This window comes from Macaca mulatta, chromosome 5 (assembly GCF_049350105.2).
Source record: "Macaca mulatta isolate MMU2019108-1 chromosome 5, T2T-MMU8v2.0, whole genome shotgun sequence".
Taxonomy (NCBI): domain Eukaryota; kingdom Metazoa; phylum Chordata; class Mammalia; order Primates; family Cercopithecidae; genus Macaca; species Macaca mulatta.
The window spans coordinates 40,053,673-40,080,867 of NC_133410.1; the positions used below are offsets into that span (position 1 = coordinate 40,053,673).

Genomic DNA, 27,195 nt, shown 5'->3' on the forward strand with positions numbered 1-27,195 from the left:
TGTTAGCCAGCATGGTCTCAACCTCCTGACCTCGTGATCCACCCGCCTCGGCCTCCCAAAGTGCTGGGATTACAGGCGTGAGCCACCATGCCCGCCCTTACTAAAGTGATTTCTAAGAAGTGTGAGGTAAGAATAATTTAAAAATAACTAGAGACACTAAATTTCTATTTCTATTCCTTGTATATGTGACTAAGATGCCAGATAAATGAGCCAAACGTTTTATGCAGCTAAATTTATTCTCACAACAAATTACATTTAAATGTGTAAAAGTGGTCAACAGGAAAAGGGGCGTAAAGGAAAACAAAGCGTTTTCAGGGGAAGCAAGCTGCTCCGGAGGCCAGGGACTACTGCTCACAATTGACACGGTGTGAGTGGGTATCTTTGCCCTGAAGCTGAAATTAAACTTTCTACTGGCCATGCGGCACACGTTAGATGTGTATTAGGTTAAGCCTGGCCAACTAGAGAGCGAAGGGGCTTGTTAGTTAAATTGTGCTAATATCAGTTAGGAAAGTGCTTGTCATGTTGTGGCGAAATCTTGAGTTTGTGTTGCAATGCCTGGGACATGAACAGGCCATGAAAGTTCTGGGGCTTCCAGGCAATGGCCTTGTGTCAAGTCATCTTACAAGTGTCCATCTTGAAATCATAAAGTGGATTTAAAAAGAAGTAGCAGTGCCACAGTTTATCACCAAGAACTTATTTTAATGGAAATGGGTCTAGTGTCCCTTCATGCAACAAGACAGACGAACAAAAAACAATGGTCCTAATTAGCTATGAGTGATCTTATATCCAGGTGGAAACAAAGGGCATGTGGACATGTATATATCTCTTAGGTGAAATCACACATGTTGTGAAGGGTAGAAAAACGAAGCACCAAGCAGTGCTTTAGTCTGCAAAGGAAAGTTTTTAGCCATAGGCGTGTTGGCTAGTCATTCCCCTTGACACTGCGAAGGAGCAGATGTATGAGGTGGCAAGTCTGTGTCTATCTAGCTGCTTTTAAAAAATAAAAGGAACTTTAAGCATTTTGCCTTTTCTTCTACATATCCCAATAGAAATGTGACTATAAATCATTACAAAACCACTTTTTAGGCAATGTATAGTTCACTGAGATTACTTAGATCTGGATATACTAGGAGATAATATCCAGGAAAGATAATACATTAACACAATAATGCAGTATATTTCAGTAAAAATAGAATAAATAAAATAAAAATATTTTAAGCTGTATTTAACAGGTTAATTAAAAATATGGTAAGACATACAAGGCATCGTGAACATGGCTGCCTGTTTACCGAATCACAGATCTAAAGAATGCATAGATAGATAACTGAAGTGTCACTAAGATATCAGGTAAAACATTGGCATCCTTTCACAGACAAATACACACATACTTTCATACATACTTTTTGGCCATGGCAGAAAGTGTCTGAACATACTGTTTAACATAATTTTACAAAATTAATTTGCATTTACCATACAATGCCATTTTCAAAACAAAACATCTGCAGTAAAGTTTTCAATATGTTATGTAAAGGCTATCATTCATCTTAATGCATCCTATAATTGCATATATAAATCAGTTTGCTACTTAAAGCTAGCTCAGAATTCTTGATCTTGAAAACAAGCAAATGTATGCCTTAAAAAATGAAGAGGGGGTTCTGGTAGAGATTTCCAATATAAAAGTGGGTAATTTGTTTAGAATTTTGAAATTTATCACACTAAAACGTTTCACTACAGAGACCATGATGAAAGATCACTGTAAATGATTTCTGAACAGCTTTTCAAAGGGCACGGCAAGAATTTTCTTAATGCAGTGATTTCTTATGATGTCATTGGTTACTTCAGATCCAATTGGTGAAAAGTAGATTGCATTTCTAAAGTAGCATAGTTTTGTCATAACATTAGGGTGCTAAGACAATTCCAGTCCCCCTGCCCCCCACCCCTCATGAATTCTGAAGGAATGGCTGGTAGAAAAGCCACCCACTCATTCCATCATGATCTCTGGTGGCTAAGTACCATGAGTTAGGAATGTCTCTACCACAAGTAGCATCTGGAAAAGCTCGTAGATGGAACAGGCTGTGAATGTAGAATCCTGTCCTCTACCACACGTTTGAGGCACACTGTAGGAAAACAGTCCTGGACTTAGAGAAGGCAATGGCATCATCATTAATACCACTGCGTAAGGAATTTGGACATCTTTCTCCCACTCATATAGGGAATTCTAAGATTGCCTGACAATAGATCTTTCCATACCTGCTCTTCTTAGTATATGCCGAGTCGTTCTGGAAAGGCTCTTCCTGACAGATATGGAGGCAGCATAACACAGCAAGTATGGGCGTCGGGAGCCGTGGGTCCTAGTCCTGGTTATCTCATGAACTTTGGTGAGATCTTAGGCCAGTGGGTTTAGCCTCCTGGTACTTCATATTTTTACTTCTAAAGTGTATTAGTACCTTCTCTACCTTGTAAGGCTCAAATGTGATAAGAATGTGGAAATCATTTAGACAAGTACATAGCAGTGCATAAACATAAAGCATTACTTTTATAATTGGATGTTGTAAATGTTAATTTTAACATTAAAAAGAAGTAAACAAGACTAATATTGAGATTGATCGCCTTAGCAACTTCCTTTTAAAACGACAATGTCAACAAGAGTCTAAATCTGTATGTCTTTACAGCTAAGTTTCTCATCTACATAAAAAGGAGCAGGAAAATGCTATTTTTGGGAAACTTGTTAAATAGTCCATTATTTCTATGTAGACTTTGCTCAGATATGAAAATTTCAAATCTTCAAAGTAAAAATGGAAAAAATATAAATTTAAAAATGTATCTAGTTGAGTCCAACAAATTCTAATATTAAATACATAAATTCAAGGAAAGGTTCAACCTAATGTAATTTGTTGCCATGGACAATAAATGATGGACAGACAGCTTTCTGGGCAAAAAGCATCAGAGGGGGACTGAGCTGGATGCAGAATTCCAGCAGAACCTTTACCTCTAGCACATGGACTAGCAAAAATAACATGGTGGTAGAAATCGAAAATAATTGTGCATGATGGAAATATCAATGATATTTCCTCAACTTCAAATTGCATATCAGCTAGTTCTCAAACTAAGGATGAAAGGCTGATGAGGAGTATTTCATCTTAATGTTTATGTAGAGAATGGCCATAGTGAACTATAATTCTCTAGCTGCACCGTACAATATAAGGCAGAAGTTTGAAATATGTCCCACCCAAAATGCATTATGATTTTATTAATCTCTTTTAAAAATAATCAGTTTGAAAACCATCTGAAAAGAAAAGCTATGTTTTGTTCGATTTTAATTCCTCAAATTTAGTTTTTCATCAATTTTGAAGTTTCACTTTTTCCAACATCCCACAAACAGCTGTAGACATGAAATGGTATCCATGTGTCAAAGAGCTTGTCAAGGAAAGCTGCCAGTTGGTTTCTATACTGATGCCAACAGCCAATTTTGTCAACCAACAGGTTCAATTTTATGAAAAATTAAAACACAAACTCGCCATCCTATTTTTACAGCAATTCAATGGTATCTGCTATGCAGTGCCTACTCCAATGTGGATAACAGGGCAAAGTGCAGTAGGACTTAAATGTTGCTTGTGACAGATCCAGCCAAGAAGACAGTGAAACTAACTCACGCATCATTCAATCCAAGGACGCAGCATTAGTTCACTAGGAGGGGTGTGGCCACATTCTTCTCTCTGTATGTGTGAAGTTAAGTAATGTTCACAATATTTACAATAAGAAAAAGACCTTCCACTGCGCATGATGTAACTTACAGCAAAAAAAATTATTCATGCTTCTTTTCATATCACATGATGGTGGCAAGACGAGAGAACATGCTTGTCTAACACTGCTTGGTTAAGGGTAAATTCTCTGAAGACAAAGCATCAGCAACTGGATGGAAGGTCAGATGGCAGAGTTCATTTTCTTTAGTGTAGCTAGTCAATTTTCAGGTAAATAGCCGAGTCTTTTCCCATGTGCAGCTATGGCATTTCGGTGACAGGGCGTTTCTGTTTCAAAGTGTCAATGAGGGATAAGACCCCTCGTTTTACATTGGTTGTGACTCTTCTGGTCACTGAGTCTGCTGGCGGTGGAGGTGGTCGAACTTTCTGAGAAGGCGGCCTGGCTACCAAGCACTTCTGATATCGTAACTGAAATAAAACAAAACGTGTTTTAAGGTAATTAATGACATATTATTTCTTCTTCTTTAATATGACTTTAAGTCCCATACATTGACTCCCAAAGGTTAATGACCTAGTTCCTAAACATAAATCCAAGAGTTATTTTTTTCTATATGTGAGTGCTTTAAATTCTTCTAAAATATTAGGCTCAACAAAGGGGTTTTGGCTTTTGCCACCCTTTCCTTCCATCCATTTCCACCCTCCAGGTGTCCTCTATATTGACAGTCCGCAGCAAATACACCTCACAGTCAATGAGCTAATGAAACCAGAAAGCATTGGGAGAGAGTGTGTTACACTTTTCATCAGAGACATGCAGATCTAGGTGGGTACTCATGGCGCACTGACAGCACAGTAGAAAGGACATGGTTTGAATCTAAGGTCTATCACTTGTGAACCCCAGGCAAATTATTAAATCTCTCTGAGCCTCAGTTTCTTCAACTGTAAAATGGCTGAAGAAGGCACTGTTTAGAGAGGGTGTTATGATTAAATGAGGAATGCTGATAGTGCTTGAGGAACGCCTGAAATAGGTCTACCAACACAGAGGGCATTCAAAAACGTTTGTTTCCTTCCCTATTTCCTGTTTTAATTAAAAAGATGAGGTATTAAGATTTCAGGATACATTTTACATACAAGTCTAAATTTTTATGGATTAATTTTTAAAAATCCATTAGCACTGGCACAAGGGATAATTCCTGTTCTTCAGAAATATAACAATGTAGTCCACCTGGTTTTGCATAATGGGAAGGTAAGTAATTCTTTAAGATTAGATAAAAAGTTAAAAGTTATCAAAAAAATTTTTTTTTGTCATCCAAACATTTAAAAATACAGTTGACCTGGCCAGTCATGGTGTTTCACTCCTGTAATCCCAGCACTTGGGGAGGCCAAGGGAGGCGGATCACTTGGGCCCAGGAGTTTGAGACCAGCCCAGGGGACATGGTGAAACCCTGTCTCTACAGAAAATACAAAAATTAGCCAGGTGTGGTGGCACACGCCTGTGGTTCCAGCTACTTGGGAGGCTGAGGTGGGAGGACTGCTTCAGCCTGGGAGGTCAAAGCTGCAGTGAGCTGTGAGTGTGGCCACTTCTCTCTAGCCTGGGCAACGGAGAGAACCCTGTCTCAAAATAAACAAATAATGAAAATACAATACAGCTGATCTTTGAACAACAGAGTTTGAACTGTGCAGGTCCACTTATATGAGGATTTTTTTCAACCAAACACAGATTGAAAATAGTATTCCTGGTTTGCAAAACCCAATTATTCACAGGGCAGACTTTCCCTCTGCGTGGGTTCTGCAGGACCTGAATATGCAGGATTCTGGTATACTCAGAGGTCCTAGAACCAATCCCCTATGTATATACCAAGGCAGGACTGTCATTCCATGGCTTTTTTAAAAAAATCAACTTAAATATTAACAAGCTCTTTAGTAATGGAACAGGCTGATGTCCCTGTAAGAAGCAAGACTCTGGGGGAAGGATATGGTGCAGTGTTCTATCATACCTTTTAGGCCACAAAACAACCCCTTTCAAATCAATCATATGAAAAATGATGATTGATTACATGTCTCCTCTGTGTAAGATATCTTACTAGGCTCACATCACAACTCAAACCACACACATCTACAGCACGGATTTATACATGGCAACCTGGGACTCTGGACTTGGAATTTCAAACCGTAGTCACACACATGCAGCGTGAATCAAAGCCGCACCTAAGTGTTGGATTTCATAAAGGATCCCTCTCTGTTCTATTCTAAATTTTGCCAAAATGTCTTCTGTTGGGCCTATACCACACAGCTGTAAAATATGCCTAAAAATTAAGTAGATTCAAAAGAATGTTTGTGTCAATAGATATTCACATGGTATAAATTCACATATGGATCTTTCACATGGAGAATCATGCAGATTTGAACCAAGAAGAAAGCCCCTGAGCCAGAAACACTGGATTCAGAGCGGGCGGGAGGGAAGAACGGTTTGATTTTACTAGTATGCCTTACACTAGATTGGCTGAGCTGGGTCCACTCGTTGCAGTGATACAATTAAAATAGGAAGCAAATGAGTAAAAGTTGTTTCCAAGAGGGAAAATGAATCTGAGAATCAGAAAACCAGCTGTAGCCAAGAGATAAAGCTCATTGTCGTTATCACTTAAAACGTATAATTAAGTCTGAAAGCCATTCATTTTATGACTAAAACCATCTGCTATGATCTGTTGCAACTTCATAAAATACCAAAATAGTCGTCATCCATTTTCACTGGGCTGAAATCTCCCATTTTCTATTTTCTTCACAGATCTCCTTTATCTCATCAACTCCTTGCACCTGGTCAGCGGGTTCACCTGACTCCTCTACTGTCCCTGCTCCCCTGAACCCCAGCCCTGCTCCTGCATATTCAGGGTGTCTGAGTTAGAATCCTGGCCCCACAGTTCTTGGGGGAAGTTAGCCACTCTCACAGAGGATGGTGTAAGTGTGACACCAGATAACAAGCGTCTAACGCCAGCCTTCCCTTCTCCCTCCTTCTTGCTCTGTTTCAAATGATAAAGGTCAAGTGGCTCTTTTCTGTGCCCCACCTTTGCCATCTGCTCTCCCACCTCATCCTTTTAACATTTTTGTTAGACATAGGGCCGTTCTATGTTGCCCAGGCTGGACCTGAACTCGTGGGCTCAAGGGGTCCTCTCACCTCAGCCTCCCGAGTAGCTGGAATTACAGATGCAAACTTTCCCTTCATTCGTAACCTCACAATATGCTGTATGGGGGAGTTGGGGGCGGTTAGAGAACTCCCTTCCCTTCCCTAAGCTCCACCCATTCTTGGTTCTCAGCATCTTCTGGACTATCCTTGCAAAGTAAAAGGCCTCTAACTAATTCAGAAGTGAAGTCCCTATACGTGGCTTTTTTTTTTTTTTTTTTTTTGAGACAGGGTCTCACTTTTTCACCCAGGCTGAGGTGCAGTAGTGCAACCTCAGCTCACTGCAACCTCTGCCCCCAGGTTCAAGCAATCCGCCCACCTCAGCCTCCCTGAGTAACTGAGTCGACAGGTGCATGCCACCACACCCGGCTAATTTTTGTATTTTTTGGTAGAGACGGGTTTCACCATGTTGGCCAGTCTGGTCTCAACCTCCTGACCTCAAGTGATCCGCCCACCTCAGTCTCCCAAAGTATTGGGATTACAGGAGTGAGTTACTGCACCCAACCTCCTCGGTTCTTTATCTACCACCATTTTCCACAAAAGAAAACCTGGGCATGGTGGTGCTCCCCTGTCGTTCCAGGGAGGAGTTCAAGACCAATCTGGGGAATACAGCAAGACTCCATCTCTTAAAAAAAAAAGCGGGGAGGGGCAGGCCTCTCCTGTCCTGAAATAAACACATGACCAAACCCTCCAATGCTACCCGCCCTTCAAGCTCCCCCTCACTGGCAAACTTTGTAAGTTATCTGCTTTTAGGGCCTCCACGTCTTTTTCTTCCCAGTTACTTCTCAATCTAGCACAGTCTCATACTTATTTTTCTTGTTTATTTTTTTGAGACAGGGTCACGTTCTGTCACCCAGGCTGGACTGCAGTGGTGCCATCACAGCTCACTGCAGCCTCGATCTCCTGGGTTTGAGCCATGCTCCCACCTTAGCCTCCTCAGAAGCTGGGACTACAGGCATGTGGCACAGGCTGAAAGTGAAGATCCTCATACTTTTATTTACAGCACTTTCTACACTGTAACAGAGTTTGGGTTTCTGTGTCTTGCCCACTAAACCTGAGCTCTACAATGCAAGGATTGTATCTCAGTCAGGCTGAACGCCCCAGATTCCAGCCCGCAAGTGTGAGGCTGAATTAAATGAAGCACAGGGCTTCACATGCAGCAGTTCTCCCCCAACCAGGCAGCTCGGCGCCTCTCAAAGCCTCTGCTCCTGTTTGTTCCCAACGCTGCTCTCCTGGCGTGCACACTCCTCCTCTCCCACCTGCAGAAGGTAACTGGCCTCCTGCCTGATCGCCACCTCAGCCTTGTTCCTCCAACCTATCCTTTACTTTGTCGTCTTCTTTTTTTTGCTGGATACTCTTCTAAAATCTAAATTTATTAATTTAGATTAATTATTAATCTAAATAATTACTGGGTGTGGTAATAATTAATGGGTGCGGTAAATAATTAATGGGTGGGTGTGGTGGCTCACACCTGTAATCCCAGCACTTTGGGAGGCTGAGATGGGTGGATCACCTGAGGTCAGGAGTTTGAGACCAGCCTGGCCAACATGGTGAAGCCCTGTCTCTACTAAAAATATAAAAAATTAGTCGGGTGTGGTGGTGGGCACGTGTCTTCCCAGCTACTTGGGAGGCTGGGGCAGGAGAATCACTTGAACCCGGGAGGCGCAGGTTGCAGTGAGCTTAGATCGTGCCACTGCACTTTAGCCTGGGCAACAAGAGCAAAACTTCATCTCAATAAATAAATAAATAATAAAATCTAAATACAATCAATTCAATCCCCAGTTTAGCGATCCCTGCTGAAGAAAATCAGGCCTCCACACACCATCCTAAGCCCACCATGATCCGGACTGCACCTCCTTCCACTCGGGCCCAGCACCCAACCTGCTGCTAGAACACACCTGCCCATAGGCTCTGGTGCCCACACTCATACAGCACCCTCATTTTTTTCTGAGATGGGTTTCCCTCTTGTTGCCTAGGCTGGAGTACAATGGCGTGATCTCGGCTCACTGCAGCCTCTGTCTCCCAGGTTCAAGTGATTCTCCTGCCTCAGCCTCCTGAGTAGCTGGGATTACAGGGATGCACCACCATGCTGGCTAATTTTGTATTTTTAGTAGAGACGGGGCTTCTACATTTGGTCAGGTTGGTCTCGAACTTCTGACCTCAAGTGATCTGCCTGCCTCAGCCTCCCAAAGTGCTGGGATTACAGGCGTGAGCCACTGCACCCAGCCCAGTTCCCTCATTTTTATTTGCAGTGTCTGGCATAAGAGGGGCACAAAGGACATATGATGGAGGAATAATGAGGTGTTCTTGTTTGTTTCCAAGTATCCATGTGGTGTAAAGAGTCCTGGCTTTGTCACCTGGCAGACTTGGGGCTGAATCCAGGCTCGGCTCTGTCACCGACAAGCCCTGGGGCCCATTCTCTAACTTTTCTCTCTATTTTCTCATAAATAAAACAGAACTAACAACTACCTAACTGAGTTAATGGATATAAATAAAATGTATAAGAACAGTGTACAGAAACCAATCACTGGAAATAAAAGTCATTCAATGTATCGATTTTTAAAGTGCTGAATTGAATCCAAACAGTACCAACTCATGCATGACCAACATTTCACATATGAAATTGATCTGGGATCAAGGATTGACAGTCGTCAAGCTGGTGGTTGTGAAGCTCGTTGGAGCCTCTATCTGGCCCACTTCTTCCAGGAGTCCTGGCCTTTTGAGATGTAATCTGTTTCTCATAACTGATTCTGGCCCTAGGAATGACAGCGTTATAAAGTAAAGCATTACTTTAGGGATAGGGTTTTTTCCATTTCCGTGAGTGATTCTGCTCTAATGCATGGCATATTAGAGATGAGCAGAGGCGGGAGGGCTCAACAGCCCGTACTGGGATTACTCACCATGCAGGCGGCCTGCACGGCCTCAGACACGTTACCAGCATTAGGCTCGCACCAGAAAACGTGGCACTCAAAGCGCTGGTTCCCCGTGTCCATGATGAAGGCAAATGTGTGGACATCCTTCCCGACACCCATGAAGGACAGGAATCGCACACGACATTCCACTAAGACTTCCTCTTCATTCTGCAGGAGACATTATGCGGCATCCAATCAGGAGGTGCCAGGATCAGGCTTAGAGTGGCAGCACATAGGAACTGGCATTCAGAAAGTATAGCCAGGCCAATTCAGAAAGGACCTGTGTTTTTCTCAAAAAGCGGAACCTTGCCAAACGTCTGAAGAGGCCATCACTGTGTGGCTACCCTGTTCCGGAGGTCATGTTTGCTCTGAACTGCACTGCTGTCATGGGCTGTGATGTGCGTCCCATTCTCCATTATTGCATGTGGCTGTGAGTTCACTGTCAGGAGGAGCAATGCCGTCTACACTTGTTACATCTAGCCCAATACAGGACACCCGGTGGCCCAAAACCCATTTGCCCAAGTAAACCCCCAGAGCACCAGAAAAAAGGGATTCACGGTGTCTTTCTTCGTCCAGTGATTCTTACCCAAACTAAACAACACATTGAATCACATTTCCATCTAAAACCATATAAAACAAAAAGCTGCCAAATCAACAAAAAGTTGTCATATTGTTTTTTTCTTTTCTTTCTGGCAAACTGGTGTCCATCTGGGATCCATATGAGGCAGCTAAAGAAATGTTCAGAATTCTTTCTTATAGGGATGAACACTACATCCTTTGCAAGAACCATATGCAAGTTCTGAATTAATAAACACATCCAAAATGTTGACTTTTGGATCATTAACATCTTGACTTATTAAATATTCACTCTGGTGCCTTGGGAGTGTTTAATGAGCAAAGTACGCTAGTGTGAGAGGTTGGGAAGTTTTCTCAGGAGGAAGGAGGCTGTGGTGGAGATCTGGGTAAGGGTCAGGTAGGCAGAGGGTGGAGCATGGAGGGTGCAGTGCTTGTGATGACGCTGGGGTGGGGAAGGGCGGGACCTGCTTGAAGAGCGGAGGAGAGCTCAGCATGCCAGCTGGAGGCAGGCAACGCGCACCCTGCTCCTCTCTCCAGGGTGAACCGGGCGGCCGTGGAGCAGGCTGATGACTGGTGGTCTTTCCATGGCAGGTGCTCACAGAGGCAGAATAGAAAAGTAGGCTCGAGTCTGGGCCAGGCTGCCTGGATTTGAGTCCTGATCCCATTGCTTCCAACTGTGTGACGCTGGGCAAATGACTGAGCCTCTCTATGCTTCAATTTTTTCAACCACAAAACTGGGATAATTTGGGCTGAGGCTAATGTGGCCTCTCTCAAGACAGCCAGTAGCTCCTTCTGCTACCGAGAGAGTCACAGGGCTCTCCCGAATGGAAGCATCTTCTGCTTCCCAGCCCCAGATCACACAGCCCAGGCAACACGGGCGCCCTGAGAGTGAGCGACGGCTAGCCTCACACTGTCACCTCTAGCAAACAACTTGTCTCCGGGGCACATGAGGAAGACAGAATCAGGAGCACCAGAAAAGAAGTTTCTCAGACCACAGGAAAATAGAGGTACGCACAGATTTAGACCCAGACAAAGGGCCAAATCTTTCAAATGCAGGCCATCTTAATCAAGGACGCACAACTCCAGCCTTGACTATGTTCCTAAGTTCCACAGAAAACCACTGTATCTTATACTCACTGTAACCCAGACATGCCAATGCCATCGAAGATTCCTTCTCACCTTTTCACTGATGACAGTCACAGTGGCATCGGCCACATTCATGTTCACTGACAGCCAATCCTCCTTGTTGGATGAGGTCATGAGATTTTCTATGGCACTATTCAGAATGTCCATTCCTGGGGACAGAAAAGGATAATTTAAAGTGTCCTAAAGCCACTTACCACATTCAAATGTGGGCCCAAATCACCAATAATAGCTACACCCAGACTGATCTTTTTTAATAAAAGCCAGGACACTTCATTCTCATGTTTGCGCAACAGGAATGAAATACCAGCTTTTGGCTGGGCGTAGTGGCTCGTGCCTGTAATCTCAGCCCTTTGGGAGGCTGAGGAAGGATCATTCGAGGTCAGGAGTTTGAGACCAGCCTAGCCAACACAGTGAAACCCTGTCTCTACTAAAAATACAAAAATTAGCCGGACATGATTGCTTGAACCCAGGAGGCGGAGGTTGCAGTGAGCTGAGATCGCACCACTGCACTCCAGCCTGGGCAAATGAGTGAGACTCTGTCAAAAAAAAAAAAAAAAAAAAAAAAAAAAAAGAAAGGAAAGAAAGAAAGACAGAAAGACAGAAAGACCAGCCTTTTCAGTAGGAAAGGAGAGTCAGGAGAAGCTCCGGGCACCTGGTGCTGACACGCTGGCTATATAAGCAGAACATGGCCCTTCAGCCTCTCCCCACCCTCGCCATCTCTCGGCTCCTTTACAGTGGATCCCCCGCTTCAGAGGGGCCCTTTTGCCGGCTGCTCCCAGTTTTTCTGGGGGATAGGGGTGGGAGTGACAACTTTCTGGAGGTATCATTCACACGCAATTCACTCATGTAATGTGTACAATCCAGTGGATTTTAGTACATTCACAGAGTGCAACCATCGCCATCATCAATTTTTTTTTGAGACAGGGTGTCGCTCTGTCACCCAGGCTGGAGTGCAGTGGTATGATCACGGCTCGCTGCAGCCTTGACCTCCCAGGCTCAGGTGATCTTCCCACCTCAGCCTCCGGAGTAGCTGGGAGTACAGGTACATGCCACCATGCCCAGCTAATTGTTTAATTTTTTTTTTTTTTTTTTTTGTAGAGATGAGGCTTTGCCATGTTGCCTGGGCTGGTCTTGAACTTTAAGCAATCCACCTGCCCTGGCTTCCCAACGTGCTGAGATTACAGGTGTGAGCCACCATGCTGGACCTACCGTAATCAATTTGAGAACATTTCATCACCCCAAAGAGAAACCCCGTACCTGGCAGGGGTCATTCTCCATTTCCCCCCGCCCTCCCAGCCTCTAGCCCAAGGCAACCCTTACCTACTTTCTGACTCTAGAGATCTGCCTATTGGGGACGTTTCGTATGAACGGAATCACACAGTACGCAGTCTTTTGGGACTGACTTCTCTCACAGCATGTTTTCAGGCTTCATCCATACATGCTATAGCACACTTCAGTCCTTCACTCCTTTGTATCACCAAATAAAACTCCACTGTATGGAAGTATCGCCTGTTATTTATCTAACTGTCAGTGGACTTGTCAGGACATTTGGGTGGTTTCGCTTTTTGACTCTCATCAATAATTCTGCTGTGAACATTTGCATACATGTTTTTGTTCATTTCTCTTGGGTCTATGCCTAGGAACTGAGCTGCTGGTTCTAAGGTAACTATGTTTCACCTTCTGAAGAATGCCAGACTGTTTTCTAAAGCAGCTGCACCATCTTACAGCCCCCCGGCAGTGTATGCGGCTTGCGATTTCTCCACAGCCTTTTTTAACCCTGGTGAAGGCTCCATCTCCCAGTCTCCTTTTGGCTTGGTATAGCCCAGCAACTACATTCTGCCACCGGCAAGTGAGCTGAATGCTGTGTGTGCCACTACTGTGTCACTCCTTGACAGCATGAAGCCTCCGCAGCCCTCTCTCCTGGCCCGCCAGCTGACAAGACACGAAGCAGGTGCCCCGGCCTCAGAGATGGAGGCCTCGTTTCACAGCAGCAGAGCTCTTCCACAGCCCTGGCTCACACAGCTCTAGACTTCTGGGTACACAAGAAATCCATGTCTGTATTGCTAAAGTCCTGTACGCTGGGGATGGCAGGTCAAAGCAGCAGGGCCTGTCCCTCTACTGATCTTTTGATCAGGACCGTTTATGTTCTCTGGCAGGTGACAGGGTGACAGCTTGATTCAAGACGAGGCACGAGAGTAAACAGCCGACCTCACCCTCCTTGGAGGGAGGGCGAACGCCTCCTGTGAGCTCCCGCACACTTGCAAAGTGGAAAGACAATAAACGTTTCACATACCGACTGGTTTGTCTACAGGTAGCATGCCCAGGTACTGCACGTGGAACTTCTGGACCAGCTCAGTCTTTGGTGTTGGAAAATCTACTGTAGGGAACAAAAGCAACACATCTTTCTCAGTGGTTCCAACACACATGTACACAAGAGCCGTAGCTCTGCATCATCAGAATGCTCAGGACACCCCCTGTGCCATAACGCCCTATGTTTCTGGATGGAAATGTAGCAACTATTCTACAAGAGCAGCATTACTCCACATAGTGGGGCTCTGTCAAAATCCTGTTCAACTTTCAAGACAGGAATGCATTTGAAAGCAGGAGGTGGCATCTCTGTGTTAAAGCTGCTACCGTCTCTTTGATGTATATTACGTAGCAGCTTTTGGTGTCCTATTTAATTAGGTGTGGTTGATGCCCACAGAAAATGCAATCTCAAAGGGCACAACCAGAGACATAGGAAAATAACTGAGTTCCCTCAGTACTCAACGACTATGTTTTCTTTTTCTTTTTTTTTTAGAGACAGAGTCTTGTTCTGCTGTCCAGGCTGGAGTGCAGTGGTACGGTCTCGGCTCACTGCAACCTTCACCTTCAACCTTCATCACCTGAGAATTGCTGGGTTCTAGCAATTCTCCTGCCTCAGCCTCCTGAGTAGCTGGGACTACAGGTGCACGCCGCCACACCCGGCTAAGTTTTTGCATTTTGGTACAGACGGGGTTTCACCGTGTTGCAGAGGCTGGTCTCGAACTCCTAAGCTAGGGCAATCCACCCGCCTCAGCCTCCCAAAGTGCTGGGATTACAGGCATAAGCCACCACGCCTGGCCCATGTTTTCTGTTTTTAAGATTAGTCAAGTATAGTAGTGGGAAGGGGAGAAAGAGGAGGACAAGGAGGTTGATCTGTAACTGGCTGAACCATCAATTGAGGTAACTCACTACCTTCAGACCAGCCCAACCCACGTGTTTTTAAACTAGCTGGGGTTCTTACCCCAGGTTGCACATGAGTTATAACAGGAAGAACATAAAATACAAAATAAAATGAAAACAAAGGCAAAAACTAAAGACAATATTCTTTAATCTTGTCCAGTAACAACAAAACTCATTCTGGCTTTGTGCCTAACCCTAGTGATGCAAAATCAACTCTGCGCCTCTGTGGGGCCCAGCGTGTGGGTTCAAACTGTGCTGAGCTGAGTGTGCTCTTTAAGGAGACTGGAAATGCCAGAGAAGCATGTGAGAGCCTTCAGTCCTGGACCGGGGCACAGGGCCATAATGAAGACAGGAGGTGCTGCTGACTTACCTTGCAAAGGGACGTCGAGGTTCGCATTGGCCCTTTCCTGTAAGGAGCTGCAGGCCAGGGCTTTGGCATTCTTCCGTTCAGCCATAATCTAAGGGGGAAAAAGCACAGCTTTGGAGTGTGGGTTCAAGCCCCCATGTCTTCAGCTATTCCAGCCCGTAAAGTGTCTAGGTTGATTTCACTTCCAAGTTAGATCAGCTTTAGTCTACTGCCTGAAATTCCACCCTGTATCTCTGGGCTACATATTTTGTGGAGGAATTCTGCTAATTTTCTCTGGGGATGATAGGTGAAAAACTATTCCTCAGAGTAGCAGTCCCCTGATTGCTTGGAATGGACTTTTTCCATTCACCAGGCTCCCGCCTCTACTAGAAACAACTCAAACGAGTCTCCCTGGTCTTGCATGGACCCTGCCGGCCCACAGTGGCCAGTGGCAGCCACAGCAATGGCTTCTTCCGGTGCTTCCAAATGCCACCCTTTGAAGACAGAGTACATGGGTTCAAACTGCACTTCTGCCACTTACTAGCTGTGTGACCTCGACCTTGGGCAAGTGACCTGACCTCCAGTGTCTCGACTGCACATGGAGGTGATCATAGTATTTGTCTCAGACAGTAGTTCTGAGGATCATGAGTGGCTGTGTAAGCACAGGGAAGGCCCAGACAGCATAAGTGCTGAGAAATGTTCCCTGATGACATGCTTTGGCTGTGTCCTCACCCAAATCTCATCTTGAATTGTAGCTCCCTTAATTCCAATGTGTTATGGGAGGGACCTGGTGGAGATAACTGAATCACAGGGGCAGTCTCCCCTGTACTGTTCTCGTGGTGGTAAGTCCCACGAGAGCTGATGGTTTTTATCAAGGGTTTCCCCTTTCACTTGGCTCTGATTCTCTCTTGCCTGCCGCCATGTAAGACTTGCCTTTCACCTTCCACCATGATTGTGAGGCCTCACCAGCCACATGGAACTGAAAGTTCATAAAACTTCTTTTTCTTTATAAATTACCCAGTCTTGGGTATGTCTTTATTGGCAGTGTGAAAACAGACTAATGCACCTGCCATTTCTGCTGTTATCCTCAAACTGCTCTAAATTGCTTCTCTTCTGTAAAGGACACCGATGCCTGCTTTACTTAAGAGTAAAGCACGTTATACTCCTGTTCTCCACCAGTTACATATGGTGCTGTGGGTTTAGGGACTGAAAGAAGCCCACCCTTTAGTGACCTCAAAAGAAACTTGGATCTTCATTCCCAGACTAAGTTTTCCATTCCAAGTGGATTGAAAGTCATTTCCACCACAGACCTCCACTCTGCCTATCTCCAGATCCATGTCCGGGGCAGCGAGCAAGAGGGCTGCTGACAAGAATAAAATCAAGTGTTTCCTGCACACTTATTCTGTGCCAGGCCATGTTCTGGGGGCTTTATGCCACAATAAAGCTCCATAAAGGCAAGGACTTTTTTTTTTTTTTTCTGTTTTGGTCATTGTTCTCTCCCCAGTGCCTTTGATGGTGCCTGGCACATAAATGGCATTCCATTCTATGTGTTGCATGAATGAATGAGAAACGAAATCCAGGGAGCAGGCTGCAATGCTGCAAACGGGAGCAACACCCCAGTCTCATCAATGCAAGAATATGAACATGGGCTGGAATAAACGTGGTGATCTCAAGACCAGTGTCCATCCTGCACGTCCCCATCATGTGAGTCAGAGCAGCAGACTGGGGCGTTCTTTCATTCTGAGGCTGGGGACAGCTCCCTGTCCCTGCCCCTGTCCCTCCCTCAGGCACCATGGCTTGCACCTCCTGCCGGGTAACAGGCTGGGCCAATCCCTGGCCTGGGTTGGGTCTTGCCGGCTAAGGAGGAATTGTGGGAGTGACGCTCGGTTATGATGTCAGCCTGAATCAGAAAGGTGACATTCAACAGAAGGGATGGCAAAATTCTGCATTTAAATTCAAGAAATTAAGCAAGTCTGGGGCATGGAACAGGCCTGGCTGAAGGAAACTTGTGTCAGTGTCTTGGGGGTTCGGCTGCCACCATGTGAAGAGAAATCAGGAGGTGATGTGGTTGCCAAGAACATCGAGCACCACAATAGTGTATCCATGGAGGTCAAAGGACAGAGCAGCCCCTGGTCTGCTGTCCGCTCACTTTTGGAATACTGTGTTCATCTGGGGGATCCAAAAAGAGTGTGCCCAGAAAACGATGGTTAGGGGCCTAGAATAGCCATGCGACCCAAAGGTGGCTGCAGAGATGGGGTGGGGGATCTGGAGAGGGAGGAAGTCAGGGGCAAGAAGACTCAATGACAGATGCTTGTCCAGCACCTCTAAAACACACAACACATGGCGAAACACAGCAAGGTTTTAAGTGTCTAAAGAGCTGGCCAGCAAAGAGAATGGGGGACCTTTCTCTGCTGCTACAGATGGCAGATCTCCAGTCAGTACCTGGAGGTTCCAAGAGGAAGATTTTGGGTCAACGTAAAGAAGAAATCTGTAACAGCCAGAGCTGCGCAGTAATAGAACCTCCTCCTGAAAAGTAAGAGACTCCATCTGTGGGAGTCTATGGGTGTGCAGGGCAGAGGGTGGGGGGATGTCTGCAAGGGGGCTGTTATGCTTGTGGGAGGCGGAGGCTGGACTGCTGACGCCAGACTATTTGTTCTCATTCTGAGGCTCTGTGACTCTGGTTAAGGAAGCGGGACCCTCACTAGCATGAGACAGTGACCGCAGTCTTGCCTCCCAGCTGGACAGGGAGCTTCTACGGGACACTGTGTGTCCTCAGGAAGTCCGTGTGTGTTAACGGCAACCCCTAGCTCCCTGCATTTGCAGAAACCCCGGATGGTTTCTTGCCACCTCCTTTCCTGTAGCCTTTTTCTCTACCCACATTGACCTCAGGTCAGATGGCCCTGCCTCTGGAAAATCCACCTTGACCCCTTTCTCCTGTTTTCCAGGGTGTACGTATCTCTGTCATTGTTGTGCCTACCTGAGATATGTATGTTTCCAGGCTGCGGGAGGGACTACGGTTCTATTCATTTTGTGCAGATGGAGTGCTACTCAGAGCGATGCCTGGCCTGCAGCAAGAATACTTCAACGACTCTGGCTGAACAGTCTGCCTACTTCTCCCTGAGCTTACTGCAGGTCGATGTGCCCCCTCCCCTGCCCTTCCACGTCCCTTCATGCAGTAAGAAAAAAAGAGCGAGGCGGCCCGCACTGCCCTGACGCGCCTCACCTTGGAGCAGATCTCGTGGAGACTTGTGGCAATGGCTTTTGCTGGTGTGTCACATCGAAATACATGACATTTCAAAATTCTTGTGTCTTTATCTCTTGCTACATAAGCAAAATCCCTGTGCAAGCAAAATGTATCAGGACATTAGTAAGAGAAACTGATTACCAACACATACTTTAGTTATGAAGTTACCTGAGCTAGCAGCCAGCATGTCAATGGTAAACAATGTATGCAATGATTAAAAGAAAATTTAATTTCAACAACTTCCTAACATATAGGTTTATGACAATTAGAAATTGATTTCTGAGTAAAATACCTACAATGTGGGATACGTGCAGTGGCTCACATCTGTAATCCCAACATTTTGAGAGACCAAGGTAAGATGATTGTTTGAGGCCAGAAGTTTGAGACCAGCTCTTGAACCAGGCAACATAGTGAAACCACTGCCAAAAAAAAAAAAAAAAAAAAAAAAAGGCCAGGTGCAGTGGCATGTACCTGTAGTCCCAGCTATTCTGGAGGGTGAAGTGGGAGAATTGCTTGAGCCCAGGAGTTTGAGGTTGCAGTGAGCTATGATCGTACCACTGTGCTCTAGACTAGTCAACAGAGCAAGACTTAGCCTCTAAAAATTTTTTTAAAAAGACTGTGCGTGGTGGCTGATGCCTGTAATCCCAGCTGAGGCAGGTGGATCACTTGAGGTCAGGAGTTCGAGACCAGCCTGGCCAACACAGTGAAACCCTGTCTCTAGTAAAAATACAAAAAAATTAGCCAGGTATGATGGCGGGCACCTGTAGTCCCAGCTACTCGGGAGGCTGAGGGAGGAGAATGGCGTGAACCCGGGAGGCAGAGCTTGCAGTGAGCCGGGATCAGGCTACTGCACTCTAGCCTGGGCGACTTAGCAAGACTCTGTCTCAAAAAAACAAAACAAAACAAACAAAAATTAGCTGGGCATGGTGATGGGCGCCTGTAATCCCAGCTATTTGGGAGGCTGAGGCAGGAGAATCGCTTGAACAACCCGGGAGGCAGAGGTTCCGGTGAGCCGAGACTGTGCCACTGCACTCCAGCCTGAGTGACAAGGGCGAAACTCCCTCTGAAAAAAAAAAACCTACAATAACTTCAAAACCCAGTCTGTTGAACTCTTGGAATCTCTAACAACCCTTAGTGCACACTGAATTTCACAGATCCCTTCTGTCTAGTGTAACATCATGTTATGATTAGAGAACACAAAGGCTTGAAGAATGCATGAATCGCATGATGATATAATGACATGGACCGTGGTGCGAACAATAGGCGCTGATGTATACACATGTGCACAGACGATAGCGCTGATGTATACACATGTGCACAGACAATAGGCGCTGATGTATACACGTGTACAGACAATGGGCCAGCCCACGGCTGACTGAGACAGCTGAAGGGCAATCACAGGGAGTCAGAACACAGACACCATGGACTAGCAGTCCTATCAAAGGCCTTTGATTGTGTTAAACACGTCTCAGACTCCAGATCTCAGAGCGATGGCAGCAGCAGCGCATTATTTACTGCTTGCTCAGACACCTCGGACACCTCGGTGAGCATGCCGCTGACGGATGTTCGCGTTTGTTCTACTGATAAAAAGGATACTGACTGTGACATCACTTGGATTCAAAACAACCATGCGATACGACTATATTTCTTAATGTTAACATTGGAGGACAGCGGTTCAAAGATGAAAGTGTTTTTACATATATATACACACACGTTATATATATGATATATAGGTTTTATATATGATATATATGTTTATATATGTTATATATATACACACACACATATAAAAGCCCAGCTTTACCCATCCGGGAACGGATCACAGTGATTTATTTGCATCTGATGCTAAGCCAGGATACTGTCTGGAGATATAACTACAGAGGAATTTTTAAGTTATTTCTCTTTTTTTTTTTTTTTTGGGACGGAGTCTTGCTGTCGCCCAGGCTGGAGTGCAGTGGCCAGATCTCAGCTCACTGCAAGCTCCGCCTCCCGGGTTTACGCCATTCTCCTGCCTCAGCCTCCTGAGTAGCTGGAACTACAGGCGCCCGCCACCTCGTCTGGCTAGTTTTTTGTATCTTTTTTTAGCAGAGACGGGTTTCACAGTGTTAGCCAGGATGGTCTCGATCTCCTGACCTAGTGATCTGCCCGTCTCGGCCTCCCAAAGTGCTGGGATTACAGGCTTGAGCCACCGTGCCCGGCCCCAAGTTATTTCTCTTAAGGTAAGACCTGGCAGCCTTTTCATAGACTATGATGGATACTTTCCCCAAGATAGCCTTGGCAGCCTTGGGAAGGGACAGGGATTTACAATGGCAGGCAACTGGCCATCGTGAAGGTCTGGCCGGGAAACCCTGCCTCACAACCTCAGCTCGCCATGCCCCAGGTAGCCCTGCAGTGGGACTCCCTAAGCCTAGGCTCCAGCTCAGCGGCACCTCACCTGGCTGCCCCATGACGCTTTAACCACGGGCTGTCCACACATGACCTCAACATTTCTCCTCCCAACCTCATCCTGCTTCCTGACGTTCTAGCTCAGTGTCCTCCATGCTAGAACCGGACTCCCCCTGCCTCATGTGCCACACCCAGTCCCCACGTTCGTCCTGTTTCACCTCCTGGAAATTTCTGGCATCCATCCCTCCATTTCCAGCCCCCCCACCATGCAGCCATTCTAAGCCGCTCCTTGCCTCCCTGCCTGTGCTCAGGTCATCTCCATCCCTTTGCCAGGACTCAGCTGAAGATGGGTGAGGGCCTGTAAGGTTCCTCGCACACACAGTACATACATGGGGGCACCGCAAGTGTCTAAGTGTGTCTTCTCCTCAACACTCTGCAGCTCCATGAAGACGACTGTGCCTAACTCATCCCAGCGTCTAGTCCAGGCCTGGCGTATCGCCGGGACTAGTAAGTGTTTGCGGGCTGAGCGGAAGCGTGGGCCTGCGGCACACATCCCTCCTTCCGGCTGGGAAAGTCGGCCTGCGGCACACATCCCTCCTTCCGGCTGGGAAAGTCAGCCCAACGCTCAGGCCTAACGGGTTCCACGACTGGGCTGGGGCAAGGCACGGGGCCCACACTTTGAGGGGTGAGCAGTCTTCTCCACACTGTGGTCCTGCGGCCTTCCCATCCAGCCTCAACCACCATGAGGGCAACACATAAGAAATGGACAGAAGACATCCCATTTGGAGATCACACTCAAGGGATGCCTTGCTTCTGGTTCTCCTCCCTAGAGGGTCCTTCAGAAACACACCACGTCTCCCGGCACACAACTCCAATCCTTCCAACTTCCACGTGCAGCCGCCATCTTCCTGCTGCCAAATCTCCCCAAAACTCCCTGTGGTCAACCACACAAAGTTCAAAAACCTCTGGCTGGATTTTGAGAGTTCCAAAATTTGTCCCACCAACTTTCCAGCATGTTCCTCCCACTGCGCGGCACTCCCCACTGCTCCAGAAGAGGTGGGTCTCGTGTCTGCTTGCAGTGCTGTCTCCCCTCATGTGGTGGCCAGTGGCCCTCCCCAAACTGTCCAGTGCACGCCCGTCTACTCAGTCTGGCCCAGCTCCGCGGTCCACCTGGTCCTCTGGCCCCAGGACCCTGCTTGTATCTGAATGCCCATGGTATTTACATTCTGTGCTACAAAGAAGAAGAGGTCGTTATATCTTTTGTAGTTACTGTTACAGGTGTCGCCTGTGTCTGTCTTCTAAGTGACAGCAGCAGCCAGAAGGGCCAGGCAATGAGATTCTGGCCACCCACATTCGAGTCTCAGCCCTGCTTTCACTTAGCTATACAACCCTGGGCATGGAATTGGACCTCATCTTTAAGTGAAGGGGTTGAAAAACATGATTTCCAAGTCCCTCCCCGACTCTGACATTGTCTGATAGAAGCTTCCAAGATCCATCAGCCTCTCCACAGTGGCTGGCAGGCCCCAGAGTGCAACATCCCAAGGTTACCGACAGGGCGGATGAACAGACCCTGGTCAATAAGCAATCGATTATTCCTATCGAACTTCGGCTTTGTGCCCTCTGTGCCTCGGTTCTTCCATAGGCAGCCTTTTTAGGCTTAACTTTTAAAAAGTATGATTATTAATCTTCATTTTCCTCTGGCACAGAGGAAGGTGACTGCTGCCTTAAGGGCAACCATCTGGAACCCACAGCTTCCCCAGGGAGAAACTCAGCAGCCTCAGGCATTTTTGGGAGGAATTCTCACAAAATTTTTTTTTTTTTTTTTTTTTTTTACAGCCTTATCTTTTGTTGTTTCCTCCTAGGTAGAGGCTAATAGATTAGGGAGGCAGCAAGCTGTCAGTCCATGATGGTGGGTGAGTCCGGTAACTAACTCCCTCGAGACTTCATCACTTCCCAGGATAAAAGAGGTGTCTTCTCATTGTGGAGGTCACGAGATTTGTGCATTTCCCATTTCACTCTCATGTAACATATCCCGAGTCATCCTAAAACAGCTGAGATCTGTAAGAGGCAGTGAGGCCTTTCTTTCAGGCCTAGAGCACAGACCAGTGGAGCGACTTCGTCTATGGACAATGAAATATACAAGCGATCGAATTTCATTGATTTAAGACGAAATCCAAGCATCACTTGCCTGTGTGAAAAGCCTGCCTTTTCGGCACCTGACTTCTGAAAAGGGCTGGTGCGGGAGAGTCATGATCCCTCCCCGCATCCCAGGAACCTGTGGCTATATTCCCTTACATGTCAGCAGGGGCTTGGCGGATGTGATCAACGAAGGATCCTGAGATGGGGATGTTATCCTGGACTACCTGGGTGGGCCCGCAAATTCACAAGGGAAGGCGGGAGGCACTTTCTTCCTAAGGGAAAGAACAGGAGGCAGGGGCCAAGGAATGCAGGCAGCCTCGAGAAGCTGGAAAAGGCAAGAAAATGGATTCTCCCCGAGAGCCCCCGGAAGACACACAGCCCGGCCAACACCGGGATTTGACACTTCTGACCTCCGGAACTGGAAAAGAATTAAGTGCTGTGGCTTTAAGCCACTCGGTTTGTGGTCATTTGTTACAGCAACAATAGGAAATGAATGCAGCTGCCATTTGGATTTTATGGTGTGGTATTCAAGACTGATATTTTTAAAAATACTCAGTTCATTAAAGGCTGGGCGTGGTGGCTCACACCTGTGATCCCAGCACTTTGGGAGGCCAAGGTGGGCGGATCACGAGGTCAGGAAATTGAGACTAATCTGGATGACACGGTGAAACCCCATCTCTACTACAAATACAAAAACTTAGCTGGGTGTGTTGGCAGGTGCCTATAGTCCCAGCTACTGGGGAGGCTGAGGCAGGAGAATCACTTGAACCTGGGAGGTGGAGGTTGCAGTGAGCCGAGATTGCGCCACTGCACTCCAGCCTGGGTGACAGAGCAAGACTCCATCTCAAAAAAAAAAAAAAAAAAAAAAAAAAAAAAAAAAAAATCAGTTCACTTCTACAAGTACCTTCTAGCTGGTATTATGTATCAGGCACCAGCGAGGCAAATTCAAACAGCTGAGGTTCCAGCCTTGCAAGCCCGTCTAATGTTACAGACGGGTAGAGAGGTTTGAACTGCTGCTTTAAGTATAAGAAGGACCTCATCACTGTAAGAAGGCAGCAGACGGTTCAAAGAACATTGAAACAGGTATGAGCAAAGGCAGGGAGGTCAGAAGGCCCCCCGAGTGTTTGGGAGGCCTCCCGGTTGTCCTATGTGTGTGCCCCAGGCACTGTGGTGAGGCCCAGGTGCGGCTGCAGGGGTGCTATGCAGGAGTCTGTACTCAGTTTGCAAAGTGCCTCGTGTCTTGCCAGGACTGACCCTTACTCTGAGCCATCCCAGTCTTGCAATATTACAGGTGACCCCATGTGATTTGTTTGCGGGGACAAAGCCGGCCAAGGGAAGGAGACTGCGGTGGTCCAGAACAGGGGGATGAGCAAAGTGCAGGCTAAATCAGCATCTGTGAGAACGGGGCAGAGGAGATAGATGGAAGAGGTATTGGAAGGATGGCTGGCAGGAGTGGCAGATGTGTGAGAGATGTGGATGAGGGAGGGGATTAAGAATAACTCTGAGGTCCCTGCTAGGATAGCTAAGCATCCCATCACTGGAGTGGGGGAGGAAAGGAGGGCTGGTTTGGTGCAGGAAGCTGATGAGCTCCAGAGTGGACACGACGTGTAGGGTGCTTGTGCTTGAGGAGCACCAGGTGACAAGGCCCACGAAGCAGGTGGGTGCTGGGACCCTGCGCTGAGGCCTGCGGCCTGGGCAGGAGACATGGATCTGGGAGTTGGGTAAAGTCAGGGGAGCATGTGAGTGTGTGGAGCATGAAAAGACAAAGCTGGCTGGGCGCGGTGGCTCATGCCTGTAATCCCAGCACTTTCGGAGGCCAAGGCAGGTGGATCCCTTGAGGTCAGGAGTTCAAGACCAGCCTAGCCAACATGGCAAAACACCGTCTCTACTGAAAATCCAAAAATTAGGCGGGTGTGGTGGCACACACCTGTAATCCCAGCTACTTGGGAGGCTGAGGCGTGAGAATCGCTTGAACTCAGGAGATGGAGGTTGCAGTGGGCTGAGATCACACCACTGCACTCCTACCTAGGCAAACAGAGTAAGACTCCATCTCAAAAACAAACAAACAAAAAACATGTCAAACCAAGGCCTGGCAACCAGGAAAGACATTTAGAGGCCTTGTTGAGGCAGGAGGTCCAATGAGAAGGTGGAGAAAAAATTGCTGGGGAAGAGGGCAGGAAAAGCCCAGGAGAGGCTGGTCCCAAAGACATCAAAGAATGGGGGTTGAGGGAAAGGGGTAGAGAGTTTTCCAGAACAGTGGGAGACAGGCCAGGTGGTCTCAGCCACAGGTAGGTCTGCGGTGACCTTGGCCTCCTGGACCCTTTCCTGGGAGAAGGAGTTTGGGGCCACAGCCTGAGGAGTACAGGAGTTAAAAGAACAGAGTTCATCCCTCTCTCTCCTTTCTGTTTTTTACTCTTCTCCTTCTGGAACTTTCCAAACACACATGAAAATAGAGAAGATAGTAAACGAACTCTATGTCCCATCAGCTGGCTTCCACAGTGATCAGAATGTCGCCAATTAGTTTTTTACACAGCTGGGTTTTTTCCCCAATCCCAGTGTTATGATGCTAAAAGCCACTACTGTTATATGTAAGAGCAACATAATATTTCCTAGATTTTCTTGTATTTTGAGGGGGATAAGAAATTGCTTTGTAGTAAACACACCTCCACACTCAGAGTGTTCCTGACAAACTGTGCAAACTTACACTGGTGCGATCAGCTCAGCCTGAGCATGTGAGCTGGGGAGGAAAGAGTGTGCCGGGTGCCACATGGCCATCAGGCGTCAGGCAGTCAAGCAGGCAGGGTCCGTAGCCAGCTCCGTTGCTGCATGGGACACGGGGGCTGGCTGGTCCACTGCAGGCACCTTTGAGGCGCCTTCAGGTGGGGAGCCCTTGAGGGCTCTCCTTCCGTTAGCACTCCCGACTTCCAGAACACAAGGAGGGTCCCATCTCAGACGGGATGGGAGCCGTACTCATTAACCGGGGGCCTCACACAGCCACGCAGGCTCCAGGCTTCAGCACCTCGTCTGTAAAACCACACAGCTGGTTCAAAAGATCTCCGAGGGCCAGAAAGAACATGGCTCCCAGTTTTTCCAACAGCTTCTAGATTCCCAGGAACCTGTGATTATCTGAAATTCTACCACCTGCAATCATCAGCCACGATCTGTCTGACACTTGGCAGCAAGACCCATTTCTGCCCTCTGCTCCAACTCGTGCCATTCCTTCGCCATTTACAAGGCTAGTCCAGGAGCCGTCCGCTCCCCATACATGGAGTTCCACTCCATTTAATGCCTGCAGTCATGAGAATCATTGCATTTTCTTTTCTAAGCCAGGAAGTGGAAGGCTTTAGCTATAGTTTCTTGTGTCTGTTCTTTAAATAGTGACAGAAGCTAGTACCAGGAATCAAGTCCCTGTTGCCACCTGCTTACTGAGCCCTGGTGTTTCCAACTCTTTTCGTTACTGTCTTTTTTGCTGTCCTCCTCAGTAATTACTCCCCCAGAGGACCAGGCTAGAGTTTTGCTGGAGAAAAATGACAGTGTTAATACATCTTATCTGACAGCCTCAAATTTCTTAATTAAAAAAATAAAAAGGACCAAAGATTGCTTTTATATATTCTCAGTTAAATAGCATTCTAATCACTCAGTGGGATCTTAATCCATCTTTATGGAATGAATGAATAAATGCTTCTTTATTCAAGTGGGCTCTATTTATTATTATTATTATTATTCTTGTTATTATTATTATTTTGAGACAGATTCTTGCTGTGTTACCCAGGCTGGAGTGCAGTGGCATGATCTTGGCTCACTGCAACCTCCACCTACTGGGTTCAAGTGATTCTCATGCCTCAGCCTCTTGAGTAGCTGGGATTACAGGTGTGCACCACCACACATGGCTAATTTTTTTTTTTTTTTTTTTTTAGATGGAGTCTCACTCTGTCGCTCAGGCTGCAGTGCAGTGGTGCAATCTCAGCTCACTGCAACCTCTGTCTCAAAGGTTCAAGTAATTTTCCTGCCTCAGAATCCCAAGTAGCTGGGACTATAGGCGTGTGCCACCACATTCAGCTAATTTTTAGTATTTTTAGTAGAGATGGGGTTTCACCATGTTAGCCAGGATGGTCTCAATCTCCTGACCTCATGATCTGCCTGCCTCAGCCTCCTTAAGTGCTGGGATTACAGGCGTGAGCCACGTGCCTGGCCAATTTTTGTATTTTTAGTAGAGATGGAGTTTCACCACATTGGGCAGGCTGGTCTCGAACTCCTGGCCTCAAGTGATCTGCCCACCTCAGCCTCCCAAAGTGCTGAGATTACAGGCATGAGCCAACATGCCTGGCAAAAGCAGACTATTTTAAAAAATAGCCGGAACTACTTAT

The 27,195-nt window shown here is 46.6% G+C and overlaps 1 protein-coding gene across 32 annotated transcripts in view; it reads right to left on the reverse strand.

The window, feature by feature from the left end:
- Positions 1-217: 217 nt before the first annotated feature.
- APBB2 (amyloid beta precursor protein binding family B member 2) overlaps positions 218-27,195 on the reverse strand; it is a 408,181-nt gene continuing 381,203 nt past the window's right edge. For 22 of the 32 annotated variants that reach the window (XM_078003304.1, XM_078003321.1, XM_078003307.1 and 19 more), the window contains 6 exons: positions 18,284-18,398; positions 15,085-15,172; positions 13,804-13,887; positions 11,544-11,659; positions 9,777-9,956; positions 218-4,169 (listed from right to left, as the gene is read on the reverse strand). In XM_078003304.1, the coding sequence (XP_077859430.1) occupies positions 4,002-4,169; positions 9,777-9,956; positions 11,544-11,659; positions 13,804-13,887; positions 15,085-15,172; positions 18,284-18,398 (751 nt within the window). In that variant the 3' untranslated portion in view covers positions 218-4,001. Of the gene's footprint in view, positions 4,170-9,776; positions 9,957-11,543; positions 11,660-13,803; positions 13,888-15,084; positions 15,173-17,502; positions 17,587-18,283; positions 18,399-27,195 lie in introns of all 32 variants that reach the window. The other 10 variants (XM_015138249.3, XM_078003305.1, XM_078003317.1 and 7 more) reach the window with 2 other exon arrangements.